This window comes from Cyrtonyx montezumae, unplaced genomic scaffold, assembly GCF_038088225.1.
Source record: "Cyrtonyx montezumae isolate F1298 unplaced genomic scaffold, pur_monq_1.0 scaffold_8, whole genome shotgun sequence".
Classification (NCBI taxonomy): domain Eukaryota; kingdom Metazoa; phylum Chordata; class Aves; order Galliformes; family Odontophoridae; genus Cyrtonyx; species Cyrtonyx montezumae.
The window spans coordinates 105,539,653-105,565,631 of NW_027072089.1; the positions used below are offsets into that span (position 1 = coordinate 105,539,653).

A 25,979-nucleotide genomic window follows, 5' to 3' on the forward strand; every position below is an offset into this window, starting at 1 on the left:
AATCACTCTAATTGTATGTTATTTAAATCCTACATTAGTAGGAATAGTCAAGAGAATTTAATAGAGTTCAGGGAATAAGCTGTTCCAGGCAAACATTTCTAATGCATCAGTGTTGCAATTCAGTTGTCTTCTGTATCCTTAATGTTTCTTAATCTGATATCTTTTATTTAATTTCTCTTCTAAAGGAAAATATATTGTTATTTAGTTTAATTTATAGTAAACAACTGTATTCTATCGTTGATCAGTGTTTTCTCATGATAAAATTACTTTTTTTCTGTTTGTCTATTTAAATAAAAAAAACTTGTATAATTAGTTTCTGTAAATAACACACTGCTCTACTGACTTAAACCACTGGAGTGAATAGTACTGAGAATTTACCTGTTTTGATGCAATCAAAAGAAGTGATTCTCCCTCTATATTTAGCATTGACATGCCTCATCTTCAACATGGTATGCAATTTCTTGCACAGGACATTAAGGTCCTTGATTGTACCCAGAGGTGGGCAGCAAAGCTGGTAACAGGGCTGGAAGGTAAGTCCTATGAGGCGAGACTGAGGACACTCGGGTTGCCCACTCTGGAGCAGAAGATGCCGAGGGGTGTCCTCACTGCTCTCTTCAACTCCATGAGGAGGGGAAGTGGAGAGGGAGGTGCTGGGATCCTCTTCCTTTGAACACAGCATAGGGGAAGGGCACAGAGCTGTGCCAACAGAGGCTCACACTGCTTTAACTTTTGGTTAGCCTTCAAGCGACCAGGACTTTGGACTAGATGATCTTCGAAGACCCCTTCCATCAAGGCGGTTCTCAGCTGTGTTCTAGGCTGCTTCCATTTCAATGGTAACAATGAAGGCCTCTTGCAACAAGAACGGAGAAAAGATGATGGGTTCTGTGTGCGTTCTGAGTTGGTCAGTTGGTTGTAAGCCTGTTCAGTAGACCAATTGTTCTAAATAAGATGGATGTTTGTTTCAGACAGCATTTTGGGAATTTAAAGGACTATTCAGTATGAGTAAGAGGGTTCTCTGGGTTGGTTGGTCTATGTGTGTCCATTCTAAGTCGGTTAGATAGATGCTTCTCTCTCAGTCCGTTGGTTCTGAGTTGATTAGTTGGTCCTGAACTGGTCGGGTCGTCCATTGTAGTCTGTCAGACAGTGTATTCCAGTTGAGATGGTCTGTTACAACTCAAATTGATTGTGTCAGACAAATAGTTCTAAATTGGACTTGTGTCCAGCAGCTCTAAGTGAATTGAAGGGAAGGCTCTGTAGGAGCTTGGCAGCTCTGAGTTAGTCAGTTGGTTCTAAGTCAGGTCAAGCTCTGAGGGAATCGGTTGATTTTAAATCAGGCAGTTCTAAGCCAGTCACTCATTCAGATCTAGGTTGGTCAGTTCTAAATACCTCCAGCAGATGGTTCCAAATCCATCTACAGGATAGTTCTAAATCGGTTGGCTACGTTGGACTGTTCTAAGTCAGTTCTGAGTCAGCCAGTTCCGAGAGGGTCCTACAGACTCTTCTAAATTGGTCAATTTTAAGTGAGTCATGGGGGTTAGTATAGGTGAGTAGGTCACACTATTCCAGATGAGGCATTTGTTTACTTTCCGAAGATAACCATTTCCATTTTGGTTTGCACTTAGATTTCTTACTGTTGTGACCCCATTGCTACCTATTTAACATGAACAGGCTGCCACCTTTATTCATCTCTATCTGTGCTACACAGCTGCGGCCTGTGTAACTTTTTGATCGCTAAGAAAAAGGGAGATAAATTTGACCCACAAAGATGAGCCCCAAGGCGGTTGAACCCTTTATTTCCTAGTAGTGCTAAGTATACTAAGAAGTATACTAGCAAATATCCTAGTCTAATAAGGACGTGTAAAGACCAAACACACCACAGAGGCAGTCACTGAAAGTCACAAGAAAGCACACCGCCCCTCAGCACCCTGCCCGGCGTGCTCCGCGCCCCAGCGGCGTGCCGGGACATGGAGTCCGGCCGCACGCCTCTCTCCTTCCGGGGAGAGGTCCTACGTCACGACACGCGCGTGTTGACTTCCCGGTCACGCTCCGGGACTTCCCCGTGACCGCGGGGGCCGGGCCGGCGTGCGGAGGCGATGGCAGCGCGAAGGGAGCCGAGCGGGGACGCCGCCACAGTCGGTGCTGCCCCTCCGCCGAGCTGAGCGGCCGCTGCTGAGCGCCTGGCTGGCCCCAGCGGGGCCGGGAGAGGTGGGTGCTGGGTGGGGGGCGGCTCCGCGTGCCAACCCCCTGCTTAAACTCCTCATGCTTCACCTGGCGGGGAATTAATCTCCTTAAACGCATCGCTTCTCCAGGGCGCGGAAAGGTGCAGTGAGGGGAGGGCTGTTGTCACAGTAGTCTTCTCTGGCGCGTCCCGATAATAGTTACGTGGCGTTCTTACCGTGGAAAATGGTTGGATGGTCATGAGATTTGACAGCGCGTCTGTGGAGGAAAAAATGATGTTTGGGAAGCGTAACTTGAATGTTGGAAGATATCCGCTTGCAGATTGCGAACGGGAAGTTGTTTTCAAAGGATCGTGGTTGCTCCAGGTTACCGGAGGTAAACCTATGTCAGTGAGCTGACAAAGGGCTGTCACTGCAATTCAGCTGAACTCTGCTTTTTATAGCTGCAACAGGTGAGGCCTTTCCGTTTGACTTCGTACAATTACTCAAGGCTCTCACCACACCTGAATGTGTGAATCTAGCGAATGTGAATTTATCTGACGGTTTAGTGGGAGGAGACTTGCAATTGGACGCTAGGACCTGTTGCGTGTTTTACAGAGGATGACATTTTGGAAAGCGAAAGCAAATCAGACAAACAACAACTAAAAGCAGCTTTCTTCAATTACTAAAATGTTGCTGCATTAGTTAATATTTTTTAATGTTAATTAAAAAGTTAATATTTTTTAATGGAGAACACCAAAAAATGTCTAATAAAATAATGTTAGTGTGAGAACATGTGATTCTCTCGGTAACCTTTGAATATACTTATGTTTGATGCGAGAAAAACACACAGTGCTCTTTCTGGTATTCCTCTGGCACTGTGCTTCTGATGAATTTCAAGATTAATCTGATTGTTTAATAAACAGGATTATATGGTGCAGTGGCCACAAATGTCGGAGGACAATATTAGAAGACTGGAAAATTCCATTTTCTTCTCCTTTTCTGATAGTTGGCAGGGGAAGCAGGGAGGGGCAGTATTCATGAAATGGTGAGCTGAATGTATTATGCTGAGGGTGCATAGTATTTGCAAATTGGCAGTCAAGATAATGTCGGATGAAAACTACTGCATCCGGGTGTGGAGTCCTCAGTACAGGAGAGACATGGACCTGTTGGAGTGTGTCCAGAGGAGGGCCACAAAAATGATCCATGGAGTGGAAGACCTCTCCTGCAAGGACAGGCTGAGAGAGCTGGGGCTGTTCAGCCTGGAGAAGAGGAGGCTGCGAAGTGACCTGATAATGGCCTCTCAGCATCTGAAGGGGAGCTACAGAAAAGAAGGGGACAGACTCTAGCAGAGTCTGTGGTGACGGAACAAGGGGAAATGGTTTCAAGCTCATAGAGGGTAGATTTAGGTTAGATATAAGGAAAAAATCTTTTATAGTGAGGGTGGTGAGGCACTGGAACAGGTTGACCAGGGATGTGGATGATGCCCCATCCATGGAGACTTTCAGGGCAAGGATGGATCAGGCCCTGGGCACCCTGATGTAACTGTGATGTCCCTGTTCATTGCAAGGGAGCTGGACTAGATGGCCTTAACAGGTCCCTTCCAACTCTAAGGATTCTGATTGAAAGTAATCTATCTAGTGCTGTTGTTATAAAACAGGCTTTATGTTACTTCTTTTGCTCTTGTAGGTGATGATTTATTATGGAATTCATTGAGATTTAAAAAAAAATTTCCTGTTATTCCTGAGGAAATCTGGGTGTATGCTTGAGCTTGGGCAGATTTCATGACAGATGAACTCTGGTTTGAGAGCATACAGGCAATAACTTTGCGTTTCCTGAAGGCAGCAAAGTGAAAGTATTTGGAAGGTCTCACTTAGCTGACGTGGTTGTGAAGAGCACTGGGTGTGCTGAAACTGCAGAGCTGAGTCCTTGTCAGCATGGGCTCTGAGGGAGGGCTGTGGACTTTGTCCATATGGAAGAATAAGCAGTGCCCAAAGCTAGCAGCTACCGGGATGTGCTTATAAAAGTTTTTGTTCTGAAACTGGAGGAAGTGTCTGTTAAAAAAAATGAATTTTAAAAAGCTGTTCTGTAGTGTGGGACTGTAATTGGAGGAAACTTGAGCTCTCTGATGTGAAATAGTAGGGGAGGGTTGGCAACCCTGCCCATGGAAGGGAGTTGGAACTGAGTGAGAATTAAGGTTCCTTCTGACCCAAGCCATGGTTTACAGTGCATTCATTTCCTCTGTTAAGGAGAGACAGTTAATCCACTTAATTAGTATTGTGAATAAACCCTATTTATATTTCAATCTATTTTAGCCCTATTTAGTGTGTCCTTATTGTGATTGTCCTTACACTTCCTTTTTATTTTTGGTGTTTTTATTCTGAATCTGTACTTGATGTATTTCTGTAGTTAACATTCTCCAAGCTCAAATTGATGTATACTTGTTCACTTTCATTATTGAGCCTTCAATATTTAATCTACTTTCCCTGTTATGATATGTTAGCATTAGTAGACTGTTAGTAGATTGTGAACGTACATTCTTGACAACTACTGTTTCAGGAAGCCATGGAAGTAGTTTCATAAGGTTTTCTTCTGCAAACAAAACTTCAGGAGAAGGTCAGAACATTTCATTTTATCCTTACGTGCGACTTTCTGGCAAAATGTTGATCATTTGGGGTGATGCTTTATGGAGCCAGCAGTTGGACTTGATGATCCATGTGGGTCCCTTCCAACTCAGAGTACTCTGTTTCTCTGCTAAGGAGAATGGAAGTCTTGCTTGCTTAAGTGCCATTGTTTGGCTGGATTTTCTTTCAAAAGTAAAAAACATGACTAGCCTTTCTGAAATGAAGGTAGGGGCTGCAACACCCTTATTCAGGGTTTCTGTGGATCAAATATATTTGTTGAATTGTTTTCTTTTTATGCCTATGTGCACAAACACACCCTTTTATGTAAGGCAGGGTAAACCAGTACAAGCTCTCTACTAAATATTAACATCTGGAGGCTGTTCCTACTGCCATTGTGAAGTCAAAGTCCTCAAGTCTGAGAGGTAAACAGTAAAACGGTTCTGATTCCCAGTGGCCTAGGAAAAGAAATCAGGAAAATACCATCTCTAGTCTTTTTTCATTTGATGCTTGGAAATGTTTTGAAAACTGTTCCACGCTCCTTCAAAGCACAAGAAAGGGCAAAATGGGAATCTGCTTGAAACTAAGAAGAATTTCACATAATCCTGCTTTTACCATCTCTCCTCCTGTTCCACGTATGAGGTTGGGGTTTCAAACTACACAATCTGTGCAGTGCTCTGGTTGCTATTAGAGCCTTTGCATCCTGGCATTCATTTAAACGGTGTTCCTCATATGTAAAATATGTTTTATATTTAACTACCTCCCATGGTGCTGATTGATATTTGTGAAGCTCCACAAAGAGAAGAGCTGTGTTTCTGCCAACTATTAGTAAGAAATGGGAAAAGATTCTTATTCTCAAAATACTGAACGTGTTATATCCTAAAGCTGCTCTGGAACTTTCATTGTGCCAATGAACAACAGAAGTGGTTTCTACAAAGCACCAGCCAAAAGAAGGCTTACGTGTGCTGTCTGCTCAAACATATACACTTAAAAGCTGTGCACATTCTTCTAGTAGAACTTGACACTACATCCTGTCAACAGCGTGCTTTGGTTGATTTTTTTTTTTTTTTTTGTAGAGAACATGAATTATTTCCTACAAAAGCGAATACTGCTATTCATTTAATGTTTTTATTTTACGAAATAAAGATTAGAACCCTTTGAAATATGCTGTTTCATGTGCAGATCATCCTATAAATTATAAATGTGATATGGACAGACGTGTACTGGGGAGACCTTCCTTGTGGTGGAGTGTGTAGTAATTGGGATTGTAAAGTTCCTTTAAGTAGGCTGAGATGGACATTAATTCTAATCATAAACATCAATAGCTTGATATTGCATATGGCTTTAAATATGTTAGTGGAAAAGCTCTCGTGTTAACTGTTTACCATAGCAGATTATCTTATGCACTGGAATTCCACACAGCTCCAGATTCACTCAAGTGCTTTGGAGTGACAGCTGTGTGGCATTTGCAGCAGAGCATTCATGTGTAGCTTTGAGCTGGGGAAGGCGAACAGAATGAAAGGCAGAGGCTGCGCTGAGACTCTGTGAGCTGCTCTCCCTTCTGCCCTGACAGACCTGGGGAGCCCTCACTTGTGCAATATCCTAATTACACATAGTGTGCCAGAAGGCTCTTCTTCAGTTACCCTCCTGCAGCTTATAATTTGTAAATAATATAGTGTAGTAGTGGAAAAACTGAATTTTGATTCCTATCTGTAAACAGCGGAATGAAAGGCTACGGCTAGGGATTTCATACAGATATAATCCCATTTGTATTAAGTTTTGCCTTCATGGGTTTCTGCCCATTGATTAAACACTGTAGCAGAACTTTTTATCTGGTCTTCTCATCTTCTCCTTTCCCTGTCAGTGCAGCAAAGCTGTGTGAAGTGTTTCGTGGTGACCTTTACAGAACTGCTCGTCTTACTGTTTAATAGCCAGGGTTATTCTTGTATGAGCTTCTATCTTCTGTTGTCCTTTGAATACCAGCTTAGTAGGCACAGGAGAAATAACTTGGGGATTTGTTTTGTGAGTTTTTGTTTCTTTGTTTAATAATTCAGATAGGTTTTTGCAGCAGAAATGCACTTCTCTGACCTTGTTTTATTATTAGGTTTTGTTTCTTTATTTAGGTATGTTTAGCAGTGCTGTTATAAATCTGTTCTGCAGCATTTTTTCCCTGTGCACATTTAATGTATGCAGCACTTAGCAGTGTGTGTTACTACTAACATCATGCATCTATCCAGCGCAGGCACTGTAGCACCTCTTTTCCTTAGAAATTTGGATTGGATGCTTGTAGAGGTTGTGAGATTTGAAACCTTTTGAAATGCACAAGAAAAGGAATACTCACTAAGCACAGACAGCAGTGATGTTTACTATTATAGTTAATTGTGAATGGAAGAAATTGTGATGGAAGAAACTCTTTCCCAAGCACCTGTCTTGCAGGAGAACTTCTGTATTGTGGAAACCTTTTATTTTCTCTTAGCATGCCATAAAAGCAGTCAAAATACCTGTACGAGATCCTTCTGAAAACTTGTGCACTGACGTGTAGAAAAGCATGCATTTAAAACCCTTTTGAACGTTGTGGAGGTTGATTATCTGTACTGTAAATAGCTTCCAGTGCTGCTTTAGAGAGGAGTATCAGAGGTCTAGAGTTCTCTAGTACTGTAAGCTAAACGAGATCTCTTAAGTGAAGGTCAGTATAACTGGTTCTCCTGGTGAGCGCCGTTCAAGGGCGCGCTTGGATCTATAAAATATTTGTGCATGCTGAGTCTGTAACTTATTTGGAAGGCTTGCTCTTTTGGAAGAAACCAGCTGGTTTCAGTAGGTTCATTTCTTTCATTCCATCATTTATGTTGGTTTGCTGTCTAATCAGCAACCCGAGGATTTGTGTGGGAGAGCGTAGGAAATTACTTTTGACACCGGTAATGTCCATAGTTTGTTTAATAGTTGGGGGAAACATGCTCAAATTCTGTGTTCATTAATACAGCACGTAAAGGCAAGGAATCTTGGTAACTAAATCAGTACTGAATAGCCTTGAACTTGTTTGTGATAGCTAGTAACGTTAAGGGAAAGCTGTTGAGACTTTTGCCTTAAAGCTTAGAGACTAAGATAGCATAGTATGTGTTGCAACAAAAACTCAGTGTAATGATTACTCAGTATTTGTCATCCAGGTGCGTTTGCCTGTTCTGATTTCTGCCAGCTTTTTACATGCATGTTGAGACAGATCGTGTCACTAGGTATGCTGTAATTCACGTGTTGTATTATAAAACTTGGGAAGTGTATAGACATCTACACTGAAGAACACATCAAATTAGATACCTTCTTTTTGGCGTGCCTGTGCTCAGGAAGCATAGTTGATTTCCTACAACTATAACCTTTTACTATAGTTCAGTACTGGCTTGCAAAAACTCTAATCGGACATTTCTTTGAAATTGAGGTATTTGTTAACGAAGATTATCAGATTATGTTACATTTTAATAAAAATGAGGAGCTCATAAATCTGATGCATACTCAAAATATTTCTATAAAGTAGCAGTGATTTTTTTTCCTAAAATTATTTCAAGATATAAAATGAGTCTAAGATTTTCTGTGAGATTGAGACTCAAGACGAGTTTGCCTTTGTGAGAATTATATTCAGGCTCTCTTTTTAAGCAGGTGTCATGGAGGAGCTGGTAGAGGATGACATCTGTATTTTGAACCATGAAAAAGCAGACAACAGTCATAAGAGAGATGGAGAGATTCCTGTTTACAGTGGAGATGAGTCTGTTGCTTCACACTTTGCACTTGTCACTGCATATGAAGACATCAAGAAACGGCTGAAGGAGACAGAAAAGGAGAATTCCTTTTTAAAGAAAAGAGTGAGAATTTTAGAAGAGAAGGTAAGAAAAAGGGCAGTTAGCAGCTTTACCAAGAAACAAATGAGTTCGTTACTCTTTCTTAATTTCAAAGTGTATGGAAACTTAGAAAGTTTGGTAAGGCACATTTTCTATCTTCTGTTTTATTTTTTGTGGGGATAGAGAAATGTAAAGGGCAAAATGAGTAGAGTGCATACTTTGAGGGTAAATACAAAAGCAAGGGGCAGAGATGCACTGGTTTTATGACTGGCTTATCCATACTTTCATTAAATTAAGACCTGAAAGAGGAGATACTCAAAGTTGCTTTGGTTTTGTATTTGTCTTTTAAAGCTCTTTTAATTTTTAAGGAAATATTTATAGCTATGTCTTGAACATCTGTGTCAGTTATGGAGTGCTTTCAAATGCCTCAATACTTTTAAAACAAGTATGCAGGAGAAACAATGAAGAGGATGGTGTGAGAGTTAAAATTAGAACTTTCTACATAAGCAGGTATGATTTGAACTTTGAAAAATAAAGTAATTGTCAGTGACTTGTGGATTGTTTTTAAGTACTTCTAGCACTGTGCTAGCAGGTGCTGAGTATGGGTGGAGATACCAGAATTCATAAATGGCTTTTGATGTGTTTTCATGTTTGAAAAGTAAATAAATAAAAATAAGCCATATCAGTGTATTTCATTAATTTCTTTTCTAGTCTTCAAACAAAGCACTTGCTGAATTTGTGATTTTCTGTATAATAATCAGAACTTCTTATTTCTCATCTCACCTTAAACTTGCAGCTGCTTGGCTCCCGTCTGGAGGAGGAATGCAGTTCAGTTGGACGTGAGCAAGTCAATAGGGCATACCAAGCCTACCGAGAGGCCTGCATTGACAGAGATAATCTGAAAAGCAAACTGGATAAAATGGTATGTCTTTTATGTAATGATTTTAAAAAGTGAATGCAGCATAGTTTGTAAGTGTTATCTGTGGTATCAATTTTAATTTGCTGAATATCTGAGGTGGTTCTTCTATCACTTGTTCAGTTGAATACTTGGTGATGCTGTGTGTGGGAAAACAATACTGTTAAGTATCTTAATTTTCATACCAGGTTAGGCTAAAAAGATCAAGGGAATAATTATCTTTTATTTAGGGGAAAAAAAGGTCAGACATGATAGAAGAAAACCTTCTTTTTTGCTTTCTTTTCTGAAAACAGGTGAAAGAAACTGCGGAATCCTTGAAAAACTTGAATGAACAGTTGCAGTCCAAAGAAGTAGAGCTCTTACAACTAAAAACTGAAGTGGAAACGCAGCAAGGTACTCCATTCCTCTGTTGTAGTACACCCTATTTTTCCTGGTTATGTTACAAACTAAGGGCAGTAAGAATTTTAATTATAGAAGTTAGGTAAAAAAATGTGAAATGCTGTACTTTGAGTTTGTGTTGTCTTGTAAATGATAACATGTATCTTAAATTATCAGGGGGCACAGAGCTCCATGGTAAAGAGCTGAGGCTATCATGTTCTTGCATTGCATTTTATTTTAATAATTTGAGAAAGGTGTGCTATTTGACAGTTTTAATAGGCTAATGACATACATCTCAGGACCTCACCACCTTCTTATCAAGCGGAGCAGAGGCATAGTACTTCAAGTATCAAATATGGCAGTTGGTGTCACTTCCTTTGACACCTGTAGATGATCTGGTGTAGTGCTTTATCTCGCTGTTTGTATATGGCAGTTGGTGTATGTATAGTTGTAGCTGCATTGCATTTCAGCTATTTAAAGGGCTGGAGGATGAGGAAGGGTGGATAAATGCAATTTGGAGAGATCCTGCTGGAAAGCAGGTGTGGAAACAAACTGTATACTTCATTAGTTCCAAAAGCCAAAATCCATGTAATGTTACTGCTTTTGTTAGAAGTGCTGTTTAGATGATGGGTAAGATAAAATGTGGGAGGAAATGTCTTTATTTATATACAAGAAAAGACAATGAGAAAATGCAATCTGTATAAGGTTAAAAGTATAGATAGGGCTTCAGATTCTGTAAATGCAGACATTTGAGAAGTTCTTCTAAAAACTGCAGTGCTTAAATTGCATTACTTTCCACACACGTGATGTACTGCTTCCATTGCACGTTTTTATGTAGCTGAAGACGGGATTTTCTTCCTGTTGTTCTGTCATCTTTAACGAGCTTCCTAAAATCGGTGAGAGGCTACAGTCATCCTTGGTTGCTTCTAAATAGTAAATATGTGATCTTATTTCTGTCAAATAAAGGCTTATGTAATTTCAAGGCTTTCCTTTTCTTTTGATTGCATCTTTTGATGTTCTATTTGTAATTTCTTGAGATGCAAACTTGGAAGAAGACAAACAAACAAAAAAAGGGTAAACTGTGCAGCAGTATAAACCTGAGGAGAAAAGGCTCACGTTTTCAAAGCACTGAAAGAACTGTGTAAGTTGGTATATACCATGTATTTTTGTCATTGACTGACTTCTGTATTTACCAGAATTAGGTTGTTAGAGGATGTGAACTGGTTGAGGTGAAACCGTAGGTTTATGGGAGTCCTTGAACTGGGACTAAAATCCAATTGTTTTTTTTTTATCTTTTACAGTTATGAAAAGTCTGAATTGTACTCAGACCAGCTGGGAAATAGAGAAGATGAACTGTGACCTGAAAGTACAGAGTCTGGAACAGGATCTAGAGAACCTCAAGCAAGAGTGCAATAGTCTCAGAAAGGAATTGCTGAGATCTAAACAGAAGGTACTTGCATTTTTAAGTATTTTTTGTTTTAATAATTTTGACTTTGTTGCAGCATTACTTTGAATCCTCTTTTCAAGCAACATGAAGGATAAATAAATAGATGTGAAGAATAACTTAGTGCAAGATGAAAATCTTAGTAAAGTCAGTCTACATTTTCTCTTAGTCTGTCTTAGTTCTGGAAGCAGTGCATGTACATACAGTGTAACAGTGGAAAGAAAAGCTGGCTTTTTCCTTTTATGACCCCATTCAGACCGAAGTGGTTTGTGCTGCAATTTGTCTAGAGCTAAATTTTTTTGTGAAAGTTTGGGGAAAGTATGGTCTTTTTTTTTTTTTTTTTTGTTAAAAAGAACAGTGGAACAGTGGGGTTTTTTTTGTTAAAAAGCAACAGTGGAATGTTTGTATTAAAGAATACACATCATGAGTCAGAGTACACATCATGAGCTGTGTACTCTGGCACTAATCTTTAGGGTAGTGGCATGAGGTCTTTTGGGAAGGCAGATTGTTTTTTGTAACGGGATTCAGCCTTTAAGCCACACTGTCAAGTTCAGATATTTTTAGATCACTTTCCTTTCTTTTTTTTTTTTTCCTCCCTAGCACATGAAATAATTTAAGGCTCTGTCTGCATGAGGAAGCCTCAGCTTGTTGAATGATCTTTTAGGTCTGGCATATCTTCAAGGGTAATTGAGCCTAGTCTTTCACAGTTATAGGGGACAAAGCTGATGCTGTGTAAACTGATTGCTGTTGATGAGATCATGGGTGAGAACTGGATTTGGTAGTTGAGGGTCTTACTTTGAGATGCCCATAAGAAACAGGTAAAATAGCAGGCACAATAGGATCTGAGCATCTGAGGCTAGAAGAGAATGTCCTAGCGCCAGAAGAAAACTGGGAATAGAAAGAACTTGAAAATGTGAAGTACTAGAAGAGAATGGAACTAGTTGTGCAACTACCTGAAGAGTGTGACAGACATGGAGGCAAAGATCTGTTAAGCCTAATATAGGATGATGAATTTAAGATGAGAAAGCAGGAACTAATATGGTGGAGTTGATAGTTTGCATAGGAAAATGAAAGGAAGATCTGAGACAGAAAAGGAAAATACAGTCCAAGATAAGTATCAGTTTCTGCTCTTTCCCTCCTCTTTTTCACTCCTATAGGTCTTTTGGACAGTAAAAAGGACCAATACAGAGGGTGAGGAGGGAAGGAAATGGCAAAATAATTTTTTTTTAGTAGTAGATTTTCCATCAGGACTTGAAGTGTAATACAGATTTCCACAATTTTGCCAGTGCTTCTCTGATGTTCTTCTGTTTTACGGGCAGGTAGCTGCTGTGAGGAAATCGTTGTATAATACAGATGTGGTTAGGATCTCAGAAAGAAACACTAAGCTACTCTAACAGTAATAAAATACATTAAGTAATTTAAGATAAAGGACATAAAAACTCGTGAATACTTAATACTTATATATTATAGTGGCAGTCTCTGTGACTCTGCAGTCACAACGAAATTATACAACAGATTTAAAGAATCACAGAACTGTAGGGGTTGGAAGGGACCTCCAGAGATCATGGAGTCCAACCCCCTGCCAAAGCAGCTCCCTAGCCCAGGTTGCACAGGTAGGCGTCCAGGTGGGTCTTGAATGTCTCCAGAGAAGGAGACTTCACCACCTCTCTGTGCAGCTGTGCCACTGCTCTGTCACTGCACTGGGAAGAAATTCACACACACGTTTGTGCAGAACTTCCTATGATTCAGTTTATGGCCATAAAGGAAATAAATGTGATTGTTTCAAGAAGATGATTATTTAGACTTTCTGTGATCACAAATTAGTAGAAAATTTTGTTTCATGTAGTATTTATGAGTCCATGTGCAGGGTACTTAAGACTTAGAATAATTGCATGGCCATTATTCTGCTTTCTAACAGGATTTGTTTTAATTTGGAAACGTTTCTTTGGCTGTTTTTCTTATGGGCATGTTTACATTACTACAGAAATGTACTTTTGAAGCAAATCTTCTAATCATCATTGCCTACTGTGCCTTGCATTCTGGAGCAGTCTGGAGTATGGTAATTAGATTCCTTTTTGATGAAACTAATGAATACCCCAACTTCTTTTGGGTATTCAGTGACTAGACACAGCTAGTCTCAAATAATGTCTTTCTCCCTTGCTGCTCTCTGAGCATGTATAGTTGGAGCATTGGGTTCTCACCTGACAAGTCACTGAAATCTGCTGCCATCACAATCCAAGGTTACGTACATGCATCGTCTTGTCTCAGTTGTAGTCTGTTTGTTCCACTAGGTGGGGATAAAGCACATTACTTGGAAGGTACATAAGGTGTTTTGTTATTCTTCACTGCTGTCGTTTGTTGCTTTCACTTAAATCTGGTATTATTTTAGATATTTCCAATAACTTGTAAATTTGGAAGGCATACTTAAATTTCTCTGCAGTTTTAATGTCCTCGGTTACTTTTATAAAAATAATTGAAGATTGTAGATTTCATTGTGAGAATTAATGTTCCGAGAATGAACAAAGTAAAATAGCATTTGTAGGGAATACTTGACATAGCTCTCTTGAAATAATGCTTATGCCAGCAGCTTTTGTTGCAGAGAACAAACAGAAGGAAAAAACTTCATTTTAATATCATTTCTACTTGTTCATTTTAACTACTTAATATAGAAACCAAAAATGTTTTCAAATGTAGGGTAACATAGTGCAACTGAGATTCTGAACAATGAAACTGAATCTCCAATGAGCAGTAGGAAAGCCTTTAGCAGCAAGGAGAAGGGACATTCTCAAGTGTAATACAAAGAAATATGGTAATGACAGGTCAGCATTTTTTTGAAAATTACTGAAAATTTTGAAAATTGGAAGAAAAAAAAATACTGTTCTCATACCTAGACAGCAAACTCTTTGGAAGTCAAAAATTTTTGTCAAGCCTTTCTTTTCAGAGAAGCACAGATTCCAAGGACTCAGCTGTAACAGAAAATACTAAAAATATAGCGGTGGCTGGTTTGAAGCATTTTGTCTCTTGCCATATATAACCAGCATGTTATAGGATTACCTATGCTGTTTTGTTAATGAATTCATGACTGAAGAATGCTTTCATGTAAGTAGACTGCTTAGGAATTTTAAGTGGAAATTCTTAGTAGAATTCTTTATGCTCATTTTGAAAACTACTGCAGCCAACACAGATGAAGACTTGTGATGTTTAGTGTTAGCTAACTTGTAGTTTATTGCAGTATTTTTTGACAGATTTGAGTTCTTCTGTTAATTTTCTTGCTTTCTTCATTCTGTTATGCAGGACCAGGACCAAGATGAAAATCCGTTAAATGGAGACCTTCATCAAAGGCAAGCCATTCAGAGGTATGAAAATCAAGTGGCTTTCATGTTATATACTTAGCTTACTGAGAGTTACATGAGTGAGTAGATATTCTTATCGCCTCTTCAAATGTGTTAATTCAAATAACATAATCTGATTTAAAGTCCAGGCATACTCATTTAGGAAAATCATTGTCTTTTTTCTCTCGCGTTCTGTGAAGAATGAGTAGGCAGCCTGTTCCAGTGCTTTGTCATCCTCGCTACTGTTTTTCTTTGTGTTTGTATGTAACTTCCTGTGTTCTAGTTTGTGTCCATTGGCGTTGTTCTGCTGCTGGGCCCTTGCACTGCTGAAAAGAGCCTGGCCCCAACCTTTTGTCTCCTGCCTTTTAGGTATTTATAATCATTGATAAGATCCACCCTCGGCCTCCACCAGGCTTAACAGTCCCATTTCTCTCAGCCATTCCTTATAAGGGAGATGCTCCAGGCCCCACATCATCTTTGCTGTTCTCCTTTGGACTCTTTCCAGAAGTTCCCTGTCTTTCTTGAACCGAGGAGTCCAGAACTGGACGTAGTAATATTTTTTAAGTTCTTATGGAAACAAACAATTTGTGATTGTATAGAAGTTCCCGAATATTCTGCCTCAAAGAAATGAAACGCTACCTCCATCTCCTACACCCAGTTATGCCTTTTCGTGCACTTCCCCGATTTTCCACTAGAGGGTAGAGTATTCCTTCTTAATGGCAGGCTGCTGAGAGGAATATCTCCTAGCTTTCTTGGCTACAAAAGAGATGAGAGGAAATCAGCCATTGCAAAAGAACACTACGGATATTTCTTTCATATCTCTTCTGGGGTAATAATGATAACGCTGTGCACACGGTACCATTTGCACTCTTGTGGTTTCTGCCAGAGCTTCATAGTCTTACATGTCTGAAAAAAGGTGTTAGCTCAAGGTAGAACGGTTCTCTCTTTGATCCTACAAAGCAAATTTATTTCAAGAAGTCACGTTTAGGTGGCAGCCATCAGAATTCACATGTGTACAGCATAGTGTTTATTGTACTGTGATATAAATAATGAGCATATAGTGCTTTTGGAATAGGTAAATGCATCTGAAAACCTGTGGGGTACAGAAAAAAAAGGAAAGAAAAAATCCCTGAAAAAAGTCATATGTGAAACATTAGTTGTAGTAAGTGATTGCCCTGTTTATGAAGGATAGAGGTAACTACAGCTTGTTAAAAGCTTAGAAAGTAAATATTTCTCTTTTATCAGCATCTACCTAGTGTGTCTTTAGATTTTCACTTTTCAACACTGTTTTTCTGTAGATTTAGTTGTAGTGGTTCTAAAATCTTCTTATATAATACAGCCTTCTTTTTTAAGGTGATTATATTATGATTTTCAGGCAGGGGACTGTTGGCAAAACATTGGCAATGAACGTGCTTCTGAGAGTTGGACAATTCATGTGTTCTTTTGCTTTTACTGTAGTAATATGAACAAAGGGAATAAAAGATAAATTGATTAAATCCAGCTTTGTATTTAAGAAAAATAATCTAGCTTTGTATTAAGAGAAAAGTGAGAACAGTAAAAACAATGAGTATTTGTGGCTAAAGTTTTTGCTTTCCCATAAAGTGTAGAGTGGGCAGAATACACAATGACATATGGGAAGAGAAGCTGAAATACTCAAGGTTTATACTATCACAGAATTGTAGGGATTGGAAGGGACCTCCAGAGATCATGGAGTCCAACCCCCTGCCAGAGCAGCTCCCTAGCCCATGTTGCACAGGTAGGCGTCCAGGTGGGTCTGGAACGTCTCCAGAGAAGGAGACTCCACCACCTCTCTGTGCAGCTGTGCCACTGCTCCGTCACTGCACTGGGAAGAAGTTCCCACACACATTTGTGCAGAATTTCCTATGCTTCAGTTTGTGGCCATTTCCCCTTGTCCTATCAACACACACTGCAGAGAAGAGTCCAGCCTCATCCCTTTTATGTGTTATGTCCCATTATGTGTTAGAAGGCAGTACCAGGTAAACATCCAAACACCTGGGAGCCCTTGGTTCTCAGTCTTTTTGAAGATCGGTCTTTGCAATGAGGCTCTAGGTCAGTACCTACAAAAGCAATAAAAATGTGTGATTTAAGTGGAACTTTGTTACTTAACATCCCTTTGCAAGATCCTTTAAAGGAGCTAAACTTACGTCACAGAATTCCTTCTGGATGGTGCTGTACTATATTTACCAGTTTTATGTATAAATACAGCAAATTATTGGACAGTTCTGATATAACTAATGTTTGAGCTTATTTTTGAGGTTATTTTAAAATGTTCTTATTAAAAATATATTTATTGTAAATAAATATTTTTATTTATTATTAAATTCTTATTTTAAGATTTTCTTATATTAAACATTCAATTCCAAAAGGATTCTGCAGTTAAAGGCCTGAGGTTTAGCTAAACTTCTTAAAGTATGAATGTGGATTTTCTGGATTTTTGTTCATGTTCACTTTCTTACTAGCTAATTATTTGAAACTTCAGCATTGAAGCAGTGCTGCTGTTGCTAATTCTGTTGTTTCCTACTCAGATAATGAATGATGTTTCTAATTTTTATCTTTTCTGATAAATCAGTATATTAATATAAATTAGGTGACTCAAATCTGAAACACTGCGCTGAATTATTTTAGTTTGATCTGCATGTGTGTGTGCTCTCTGTATCTCTACTGTTGAGTCTGAAATCATCATAGAGAAGTGAATGGTGTAAAACCTCAAGGATGCATTTTTGATTGAGTATTTAAGACTGTGATCAGTTGACGTGTCCAGGATTGTAACATGTGGTGGTGTGTATGGTCATTTATTAAAAGCCATTCAGAGCTTATGCTCTGAAAGAGTGTACCTTTACAATTTAGTGGTCACTCTCTATATATATATATATATATATATATATATATATAAAACAATTCCTTTTGGACTACTGATGTTATGAGAAGAGAGTTTAAGATAATGAAACTGGAGAATAGGCTTCTTATTTCCATTTGGGCAACTTGAAGTTATTCATATTGTCTATCTTAATATATGTTATACGTTCTAATACAAAAGAGTATAATATTCAAAGGCTGTCATATAAGAAGTTCATTCACTTTAAGGTAATCATCAGAAGTGCTTGGTTTGTTTTGAATTCTGGAACTGTAGTAAAATGGGCAATATATGTCAGGCGAAGCCAGTCAATAAGCCTCAGAAATGTTAGTGAGCACTGGGGTGCTTTGGAGATGGCACATATTTAATGTTGAATGTTCTTTTTTTTGTTTTGAAAGCATGCAGCAAGCATATTGGGAACTGAAGAGAGAAATGTCTAATTTGCAGCTAGTGACTGAAGTGCAAACTGAGGTTCTACGAAAACTGAAAACAAACTTAACAGCGACCAAGAAAGGCAAGTCAGTGTTTACAGTAACAGACCTTACAAAAACAAATGGTAGAACCAAGCTGTACTGTTTGAGAAAGAAGCTGGCTATCATATCTTATCAGAATCTCATCAATTGAAGTTGATAAGCCTATACTATGGTTCCAGCCTACCCATTTTCTGCTTTTGCTTCTGTCTTATACTGGTCAACTTCACACATAAAGGTGTTGCTGATGTGTTTTTCCTTCGGTACTGTATTCTGTTCCCCTTGTGGCTTTTTTCTCAGTCAAGTGTTGCTTATGTGCACAAGGCTGAGGTGTTAAGTTTACTTGTATTTGACCTTTTACCACAACTACTTCATATTAAAAGATATATATCATTTCTTTCAATTGCTGACTTATTTTCCCAGTTTAGCATTTTCCCAATACAGTATTAATTTGGCAGCATTTTAAATTTAGACCATTAAGAGACTGAAATCCTATTCTGTTTGTATATTTTGTTAGCATTCTGAGAAGTCGCATTTTCAAGCAAAGTGCTGTACAGGATGAATTTTTCTGACTGGTTACACAAAACTGACTTATTTTTGCTGCTGCCTTGCAAAGAGTTAGAGGAGAGTAACTTCTGTGAGCTGTTCATCAGATGTTTTTTCTGTTTTGTATGTATATTTCTCTTCAGCCAAATGCTTTACAGGAAGGTTCTTATTTGTTGAGGCATGACTTATCAGTCTGTTTATTTCAGTGTTCTTCCTTTGCTTTCTGCTCACTTGAGTTGTGGTATTTTACTGTGTTGAGAATACAGAAGATACTGGTCAGAGAAACTGAACTTGGTGACAGTTTTGAGTGTTCCTTTTTTGTTCCTTAGCAGCTTTGGGCTCAGTGACCCAATCACAGAACTGTAGGGGTTGAAAGGGACCTCCAGAGATCGTGGAGTCCAGCCCCCTGCCAAAGCAGCTCCCTAGCCCAGGTTGCACAGGTAGGCGTCCAGGTGCGTCTGGAACGTCTCCAGAGAAGGAGACTCCACCACCTCTCTGTGCAGCTGTGCCACTGCTCCGTCACTGCACTGGGAAGAAGTTCCCACGCACATTTGTGCAGAACTTCCTATGCTTCAGTTTGTGAAATGAATTCATTTTTTGAATGACAGGATTCACCTCCAGGTGAAATGGCTGGCTTATCTGAAGCCCACAGTGATTAATGATCATTCTCTGGTTCTTGGCTAATAAACTATTAACATTTTCAGAAGGATGTAAGAGTAGGTGGACAACTCTGGTGGAAATTCAAACTCTTTCTGTATACCTTGCTTGTTTGCCACACTAAGAAATGCAAGGCAGATATGTATACTTGTGCTGGCATTTGTAGAAAAACACTGGCTTAGTTGAACAGGGGTAGAATTTACTTAAAAGTCTTGTAGTGCTACCTGTTTTACAAAAAACAAACTAGTTGCTGCTGTAAGCATAAAATATGAGGGATGTGGGAAGCTTTGTATTATTTATTATTACTGATAATCATCTTTCAAGGTGTGTAAAATGTGCAGAACATTATTCATTGCTGTTTTTATGTTAACACTGTCAGTTAACCTGCGTATTCTACTTGCCTCCCAACGTAAATAACAGCTGACATCAACAAATGTGTTTCTGCTGATGGATTTTTGTTACATTTTCAAAGGCCTTTTCTATAGACCATGTGAAGCTCAGCTTTCATTTTTGCCCAATCACATACAGTGTCTCTATTGTTGGAAAGGCTTTTGGCTGACATTTGCAAGTTGGCTAACAGCTTTTAATTTTTAGTGACAAATTGCACTTGCGTTCTTTGACCAAGATACTGGCTGCTCTTTTAAGAGCTAAAGATACAGATCACCATTCCTACTTCAAATTCATAATCATTCTGGAAAACTGCCCGTGAGTTTTTTTAACTGTAGGAATCATTTATCTACTCCACTGAGGTAGCGCTACAGAAACGGGACCTGAGCATTTTTTGTCTGTTCAGATATGTATTGACGTAGCTTTTTCTTTTCAGGTAAACGTTGTCCCGTTTCAAAATCCTTCCCTTTCTAATGTAGTTAAAAACTTGCCTGGAATTTCAGGTGGCTGAAGGTTGCAGTCTGTGGCTTTACTTTCAAAGATAATACTGAAGTACAGGGAACCTGTGAACACGCGTTTCCTCCTTCTGCTTCATGGACTGTGAGAATTCAGGTTCTTGGCAGCCTGAGAACACGACTTGTTAAAAGAATCAGTAAAGGAGGAAGACGTGTGCTCTTGTGTAAGCAATATTCTGAATCTGGTCCGTTTTTCCAAGCACATGGAAGTCCTCTGTTACAGCATTCGTTCCAGTCTTGTCAAAAAAATTCTTCAGTCAGCCTGTGTGGAAGTGGGGAATGGGTGATGGTGTTGGGTATATTTTAGACGCTGTGATTTGAGGATCTCTGGTTCGTCTTGCAAACTCTGACCAAAGAAGTTAGCGTATTCAGTTTGTAACGCTTAATTATAGTTGCTAAAGCAAAAGATGACTTGAAAATTGGTAGGTTGAAAAGCCAGGCTTCAATATACCTGCTAAACTGCTGTATATATCAGAGTATATGAAAAATGCACTAAATAATCCAGTGCAATTTAAAAACCTTTTTCAATCTATTTCAGCTGCCTCTTCTGCACCAGTGCAATGTGTTGAGTTGAAGACTATTACAAAGCAGAATCTGACGTCCGGGGGAGTGTATAAAAAACTCTCACAAAGTGATAAAGTACACTGCAGTGCTGCAGCACCCCCTCTGCTGGGACATGTCAAAATCCCATCTGAAAGGGTAATTCTGCAAGCGTGGACAGATGAGAGGCCCATTCCAGTTGATGGTAAAACATTTCAGGAACACCATTCTTACGGAAGGAGCTCTCTGGAAGATAATTCCTGGGTATTCCCAAGTCCTCCAAAACCTAATGAGAACATGTTTTGGGAAACAAATAGCAAGATTTTGTCAAACTGTCCGGCAGATTACCTGGATCAGTGTAATTAAAACTGTCTGCACAAGGACTAAGTCATTTTTAGAATGAACTGTGGCATTTTAGAATGATTCTGAATAGGCACCTTACTGCTTGTACTTTTGAAGAGGTATTAAATTGGTTGAAGTGGGTTTCTTTTGTTGTTGTTTTTTTTTTATATTTCTAAAACAGAAATCTGTCTTCCTCTGCTGTAAGTAAGAAGCAAGTTCCTTGAAGTTAAAGCAGTGATGGTATAATGTGAACAAATCTAGCACGGAGCTTAGACAGACTTGTATTGCAAATGGAGTATGTTTCCAGATTACAGCAAATAGTTAGTTCTTGAAATAAAACAAAACAATCTCATTTGGTATTTGTTTGCTATTATTATGTTTTCAGGAAAGTATTTGGTATCACGTTAAACTTCTGACAGCCCTGAGCTTGTTTTTCACAGTGTTTTTTTTTTGCAGATTAAGACATGAAATGATGATTGGATTCTCTCTCCCACTCTCCTTTCAATTAACTTTCTTGCTTCTATGTTTTTTTTTTTTCTATTAGAAATGTGTTTTTATGTGGTTTTCATCAAAAAAGTGAGATTTTTGTTAAAGTCTTTATTTATGTGAGATGGTGGCAAGGGAAGAATCACCTCTAGGCTTTCCTGTTTGGATCACGGTTTTGGGCATTATGAATTAAAAAGGATCATACGTAACGCTGCTAAAAGCAGTGACTTCTGACTGCACAGTTCCCCCTGCCTGTTCAGGCTGTGGGAAGCTGCTTGAGTTGTGCACACAGTTGTGCCTGCTGCAGAATCATTCCTGTTCACGGTGCAGTTATCCTTACCGTGCCTCCTTTGCACTCCACCAGAACCTTTATTTTTGTGTGGTTGTTAAAGCTACTAATTTTTCTTTTATTAATACAAGAAATAAAGCCTTAATTTAATTGGACATGGTGTCGATAGAATAATTGTGGTATCTTTAGTACTCTGTTGAGAACTGAAGTTACTCAGATTATGACTGTCTGCTTTGATTGCATGTCCAAGAACTTTTTTTGGGGTCTCATCTTAAGGCCAGGTACTGTTTTTAGACAAATACAATTTACACCTAGTTTTTTAAAAAACTTTTGCTTCTTATCTGAGTGAAGTACAACAAGGTTTAGTAAATGATTTGACTGCTCAATACTTTGAAGGAAAAGGCTTTGTATTTTAGATCCATGGTGCTTTTAACCTGTAATGAGTGGGAAGGTGGTACTAAAAATGTTACTAAAAATGTGTGTGGGGGGATTAAGTATTCAATTTCACAGGTCCTACGTAAGGGCAGTGTGATTAAAAAAAAAAAAAAATGTAATAATAATTCCACAGTTGTTTAGTAGCAAATTCCTTAAAATTGCCTGACAAACCATGGGAAAGGTATGACCATTGTAATGACAGGCTGTAAAGGTGTTATTTAGGCAAGCTGCTGCAGGATCTGTGTGGTTCCACTCACTCCAGTCACTTCCTTCCCTGTGGAATAAATGCTTCACATGATGCCCATCTTCTCCTGTTTCAGTTTGTCTATTAAAGTTATAAGAATGCCTTCAGATACCTTCTACTGTATTAGTGAACAGCATACATAAATAATGTTTCCCATTCACCAGATACTGTTTTTTATCTTTCTATTATCTTGCTCACGTAGAGTGGCTTGTCTGTGATTAATGGAAATGGTGTCAGATGCCGGAATTTATTCTGATCAATGAACACAGCTGACTCAGGGGAGTACAATCTCTTGGAAAGTAATAGAACAAAACCCAATATGCATAAAACAAATCCAAGTCACTCGGCTTTAGCTGATAGAACCAACTACCTGTGTAATAACAAAGCAGCAGGAAGCGTTTCTCATGTGGCTGCATTGAGTACGCAGTGTCTAGTTCCAATGTAGCTTACTTCCCAGGGTTCCCCCAACCTGTCCTCATGGAGATCTTTTATTTAAGGAGTGCATTACTCCACAGCCATCAACATCATCACTACTTAAATGAAGGAGCTCTACTGTGTAAGATTTTAAAATAATTTTTTTGATTGACATTGATTTAACTTTTAAATCTCTTTTAGAATCTGGTGCGAAAACTTTTTACTTGGCTTTAAATAACTGATTTTATATAAAGGTCATTCCAAATGTGAAGGAATTAATTTGTTTTCTCCCATTCAAGAACAAAACTGCCCATAGAGCATGCTGGTGTATTCTGGGAGCAGCGTTCTCTTTGATGCTGAAGCCTGAAGGACGTAGTTACATCTAGCTGCAGTGTGTTCCTGGGATTGTGCTGCTGTGTTGAAGGTACCCCAGCAGCCTGTAACAGGGAGACTCAAAAATGAAGCTTTGCTGGGCAATGTGTAAGAATTTCCAGGCTTTGCTTCCAACTCTTGGTTTACCAGTGCTGCTTCTCATGCTGGAGAAGGTGTCAGTGAAGGAAAGGGATGTTTGCTGAGAGGACCTTGAGAAGTGTTGAGAGGAGGGTGGGATTACAGAGCTTACTTGAGGCTGCCTTTCCAGTGCAGTCACTCATGGCTGTGGTGAGACTGTAACATTTGAAAGGAAGTCCCCAGATCTGAAGTGACACGGTAGCTAGCTCACTTGAGGAGCTTCTGTTGGTCTGAAGCAACTCTTCCATCTTGAGTTGAAATCTGATTGCCATTCAATCCATCCCACTGGCGGCTTAAGGTACTTTTTTCCATTTTCAGAAGTGAAATCTTTTCATCGCAGTCACAGCAAATGAAATGCAGAAGTAGCAGTAGCGAAGGGGTTCTGGTGATTAGTGTGCACACCATGTTATCTGTTGCATCAAGCAGTAAAACTGCATGAGATAAGGACCAGTACCTTCAAATGAAAGACTTTTGTCAATTTTTGAGCTTGAATGTAAACTGAACATTCAAGAACTTCACCAAAACCACAGGTTTGCCAGTTTTAATATAAGAAAGCACTATTTGTATTCAGCAGAAATGAAAGGCAGCTTTTGGGCAGGCAGCAGTTGTTGCCTTGCACATTTGTGAGCATATGGCACACTGATGAATATGTATTTGACTGTTTTGAGAGCTGGACTAACATTCTAATAACGCATGTGTAAACTTCCATGGCTGCTTGATTCCTCTGAAGTATTTTTTAAATCTCATCATTTTAAGTCTCCCTGCTGTTTTTTTTTGTTTATGTTTATGTTTTTCCTTCCATATGAAATATCCATACTGAAGAAAAGCAAATTCTCAAATGAGCTGTAATGTGCTGTTACACTTTTGCAACTGGAACAAGGCAAGCTCTGTACAAGACACATGGTAAAGGTACACTAAAACAAAAGCCATTGCAAATAATAGTAAGTGAGCTGCATTAGAGATGGAAAAGTAAGAAGAAAAGTGGTGAAGAGGTAAGGTGTTTCCCTGATGCTTTGTGTAGCACAACTACAAAAATGTTTTTAATTTTTTTTTTAAGGCTCAGACTTTGCCCCTCTTTGCAGGGGAAGAGCATGCTATTTGCAGTTGTATGAACTCTAGGTAGTGGACAAATGTATTTATTATTGTTGACAGTAACTGTAAACTCACTTTAATTGTGTTGCACATTCCCAAGTCTGGTAAGGATTTGAACTGTTTTTCTTAAAAATCTGCTGTCTCTAGAAAGTGTTGTGGCACAAATTGAAATCAGTGCCCCTCAGTGAACTCCTGAGCAGAGCAGACCTCGTTTCATTGCATCATGAAATCAACGAGATGAAGTGTTACTAACAGCAAGGTGGAGGAGGATGCTGTAGTTGTTGGGATAATGGTGTTTTTGAGTATGAAGTTTGACCTAGGGGAGAAGCATGAAAAATAACCAGGCACTTATTGTTACTGAACTGTAAGTGGATGGAACGTGTTTCGTCTCTAATTGACTTTTTTTGTGGGGAGAACCTACAACCAGAATACAGTCTTGTAGTTTGCAAGAGCTGCAGAGTTATACTGATAGAATAATGTTCTTAGTGCCACGTGGTGGGTGGTCTTACACTGCTGGAGCATGTGGTTCTCCTTAAAAGCAGTTACAGTAGAACCTGCTGTAAGCTTCTGCTTACAAGAGGCACTGCAACTCCCTCATCACCCTCAGCTGGCTACCCTCAATCAGAACAGGACAGCTGAATGTGCTTACAGTGGTTTTTTTTAAGAGGTAAAAGAGCAAGCCTGCCTCTCACCCTTCTTCACTGGCTTTTGACAAGTACAGTGTGTTTTTGTTGCTTGTTTTTTTTAAGTTCAGTATTTTAAAAACTTCCAGTTTATTGATGAAGTGAAGCTGAAGGCTTTATCAGTACTACTGCTGCTTAACTACCTGCATTAGAATCAAGGGATGCTTCCTGTAAACCTGAGTAGGAAGGAGAGGCTGCAACTGAGATGAAAACAAACCCTGAAGCAATTTACTAGTATGTGTCACTTCATAGCACTTCACTTATATTTTCACTTCAACTTTAAAAGATGTAAATGCAATTAAGATACATGACACTGTGCAATGCACTAGAAGTATAAAAGATGTGAAACGAATTCAAAACTGGGTAAAATAAAATTAAGGCCATGAGTGTAAAGAGGAAGCTGATTCCAAAGTAAAGTGCTGAGCCCAGTTCTCAATGCTACAGCAAACAAAGGAGCTGTGAGTACCCAGTTCTTAAACATGCAAGTGTCTGTGAAGAGAAGTGAATGGCTTACAGGGAATGATGTATGGCAATTTCAGGCTTGATAGAGTGAGCTTGCTTGCTTACTGTCAGCTTAAATGGATTGGTTACAGCCCTGCACATAAACTGTAACAAAATGGTAGAGGAGTAACACCCATAGGTTAAACAGGACTTTGTCCCATTATCTGTATTAATTCTACCACCAGTACCAATCAATCAGTGCACTGGGGTTCCTGCCACCTGCTGAATGTAGGTTCTGCTAAGCCAGAAAAGAAGGATCATGTTGCTGTGTGATTGTCCATACTGACTGGCTGTGGTGTGAGCCTGAGTGAGACAGCTT

The 25,979-nt window shown here is 39.1% G+C and overlaps 1 protein-coding gene across 1 annotated transcript; it reads left to right on the forward strand.

The window, feature by feature from the left end:
* The first annotated feature begins 2,035 nt into the window (after positions 1–2,035).
* AZI2 (5-azacytidine induced 2) lies at positions 2,036–21,529 on the forward strand. Its single transcript, XM_065753695.1, has 8 exons — positions 2,036–2,205; positions 8,426–8,649; positions 9,401–9,526; positions 9,814–9,913; positions 11,200–11,348; positions 14,637–14,698; positions 17,948–18,063; positions 20,663–21,529. The coding sequence occupies exons 2-8, from the start codon at positions 8,431–8,433 to the stop codon at positions 21,028–21,030; spliced, it is 1,140 nt and encodes a 379-aa protein (XP_065609767.1). The 5' UTR covers positions 2,036–2,205; positions 8,426–8,430; the 3' UTR covers positions 21,031–21,529.
* The last annotated feature ends 4,450 nt before the right edge of the window (positions 21,530–25,979 follow it).

Excerpts from the sequence above, each read along its gene's own strand:
- AZI2 (XM_065753695.1), top strand. The coding sequence starts at position 8,431 with ATGGAGGAGCTGGTAGAGGATGACATCTGTATTTTGAACCATGAAAAA. Across the intron at positions 9,527-9,813 it reads AAAGCAAACTGGATAAAATG|GTGAAAGAAACTGCGGAATC; the intron begins GTATGTCTTTTA and ends TTCTGAAAACAG. Across the intron at positions 11,349-14,636 it reads TGCTGAGATCTAAACAGAAG|GACCAGGACCAAGATGAAAA; the intron begins GTACTTGCATTT and ends TCTGTTATGCAG.